General features: G+C 65.8%; 1 protein-coding gene across 1 annotated transcript in view; it reads left to right on the top strand.

Moving 5' to 3' along the window:
* LOC103759787 (prolow-density lipoprotein receptor-related protein 1) overlaps positions 1-1,834 on the top strand; it is a gene marked incomplete at its 3' end in the record, with an annotated part of 66,169 nt that overhangs the window by 31,648 nt on the left and 32,687 nt on the right. Inside the window, exons 9-14 of the mRNA XM_029958181.1 lie at positions 95-96; positions 188-424; positions 594-774; positions 899-1,121; positions 1,277-1,466; positions 1,819-1,831. Coding sequence (XP_029814041.1) covers positions 95-96; positions 188-424; positions 594-774; positions 899-1,121; positions 1,277-1,466; positions 1,819-1,831 — 846 coding nt within the window. The remainder of the gene's footprint in view (positions 1-94; positions 97-187; positions 425-593; positions 775-898; positions 1,122-1,276; positions 1,467-1,818; positions 1,832-1,834) is intronic.

Raw genomic sequence — 1,834 nt, 5'->3', positions numbered from 1 at the left:
TGTGGGAGGCGAGGGTCCGGGGCCTGGGCTGCCTGTGGGCTCTGCACTCCCTGTGGGCACCGGTCACTGCCTCCTCCCGGCCTCTGTGTCGTAGCGGTGACCCCGTGACAGCCCCAGTGCCACGTGCCACCCCTCCGGCACTGCCCTGGCCCGGCTGGTGGCCACGGCCGTCCCTGTCTCTCCGCAGAGCCCGAGCATGAGCTGTTCCTGGTGTACGGGAAGGGGCGTCCGGGCATCATCCGCGGGATGGACATGGGAGCCAAGGTGCCGGACGAGCACATGATCCCCATCGAGAACCTCATGAACCCCCGAGCGCTGGACTTCCACGCCGAGACCGGCTTCATCTACTTCGCCGACACCACCAGTTACCTCATCGGGCGCCAGAAGATCGATGGCACGGAGCGGGAGACCATCCTGAAGGACGGTGCGTGGCCGAGGGGCCCAGCCTGTGCCCTCGGGGCTGGGGGCCCGCCATCCCTCTTGGTTCGAGGGGGGATCGGGCGGTGCCGAACACACCCTGAGTCAGGTGGGGCTGTTGCCTCCACGTCTCATCTCCCGGCTGGTGACGCGCCCGCTCCGGCTTTTCCCCAAAGGCATCCACAACGTGGAAGGGATCGCTGTGGACTGGATGGGGAACAACCTGTACTGGACAGATGATGGCCCCAAAAAGACCATCAGCGTGGCGCGGCTGGAGAAGGCCGCCCAGACGCGGAAGACGCTGATCGAGGGGAAGATGACGCACCCCCGCGCCATCGTGGTGGACCCCCTGAACGGGTGCGGGTGCCGGGCTGGGCAGGGCTGGCTGTGGGGGCGGCACGGCCACAGGGACGTGGTGGGGTCTCTGCACTGTCACGAGCTGTGACGACGAGGCCAGGGCTCAGCTTAGGGTCTGTGGCAGGTGGATGTACTGGACGGACTGGGAGGAGGATCCCAAGGACAGCAAGAGGGGCAAGATCGAGAGGGCCTGGATGGACGGTTCCAACCGCAACATCTTCATCACCTCCAAGACCGTCCTGTGGCCCAACGGGCTGAGCCTGGACATCCCGGCCAAGATCCTGTACTGGGTGGATGCTTTCTACGACCGCATTGAGATGGTCTATCTCAACGGCACCGAGCGGAAGGCGAGTGGGGGTCCCACAGGCCCCGGGACACCGATCACCCCAGCGCTGGGGCTGTGGGCAGCTGGGGCATTGCCTCCCTCTCTCTCCTCCCATCATCCCTTGCCTCACCCCCCAGTGTCCATCCCGGCTCACGGAGCCTCTCGTCCTGCCCGCAGATCGTGTACGAGGGCCCGGAGCTGAACCACGCCTTCGGGCTGTGCCACTACAGCAACTTCCTCTTCTGGACCGAGTACCGCAGCGGCAGCATCTACCGGCTGGACCAGGCCTCCAAGGCCGTGAGCCTGCTCCGCAACGAGCGCCCGCCCATCTTCGAGATCCGGATGTACGACGCGCAGCAGCAGCAAGGTGGGGGCTGGAGCAGGGATGGGGCTGGGGGGGGAGGATGAGCCCTGCCTAAGCAGCCCCCCCACCTCTTTTTGCTTCCTTTGGGCCATCCCCATGCACACTGTCTTTCTGTCCATAAATTCTGCTGGCGCTCATCCCCTGCCCTTGCAGCCCTCCCTCCCTCTCCCACCCCTATTCCACCAGGCTCTGTGTCCCCTGAGGGGTCCCCATGGCCTCCTGAGCTGGGGTCTCCAGCTGGGTTCCAACTGTGGAGTCCATTGAGGGTGTCCAGGAGTCCAGGGACACCCCCGTGGGTCTGCAGGGGTCCCTGGGCACGGAGGTCCCATCTCCTCACCCCTCTTTGCCTCCCCAGTGGGCTCCAACAAGTG

Source organism: Manacus vitellinus, unplaced genomic scaffold (assembly GCF_001715985.3).
Source record: "Manacus vitellinus isolate BGI_N305 unplaced genomic scaffold, ASM171598v3 scaffold_148_pilon, whole genome shotgun sequence".
NCBI classification, from domain to species: Eukaryota; Metazoa; Chordata; class Aves; order Passeriformes; family Pipridae; genus Manacus; species Manacus vitellinus.
Note: the sequence above shows the minus strand (reverse complement) of the source record. Positions and strands in the feature narration are given on the sequence as shown.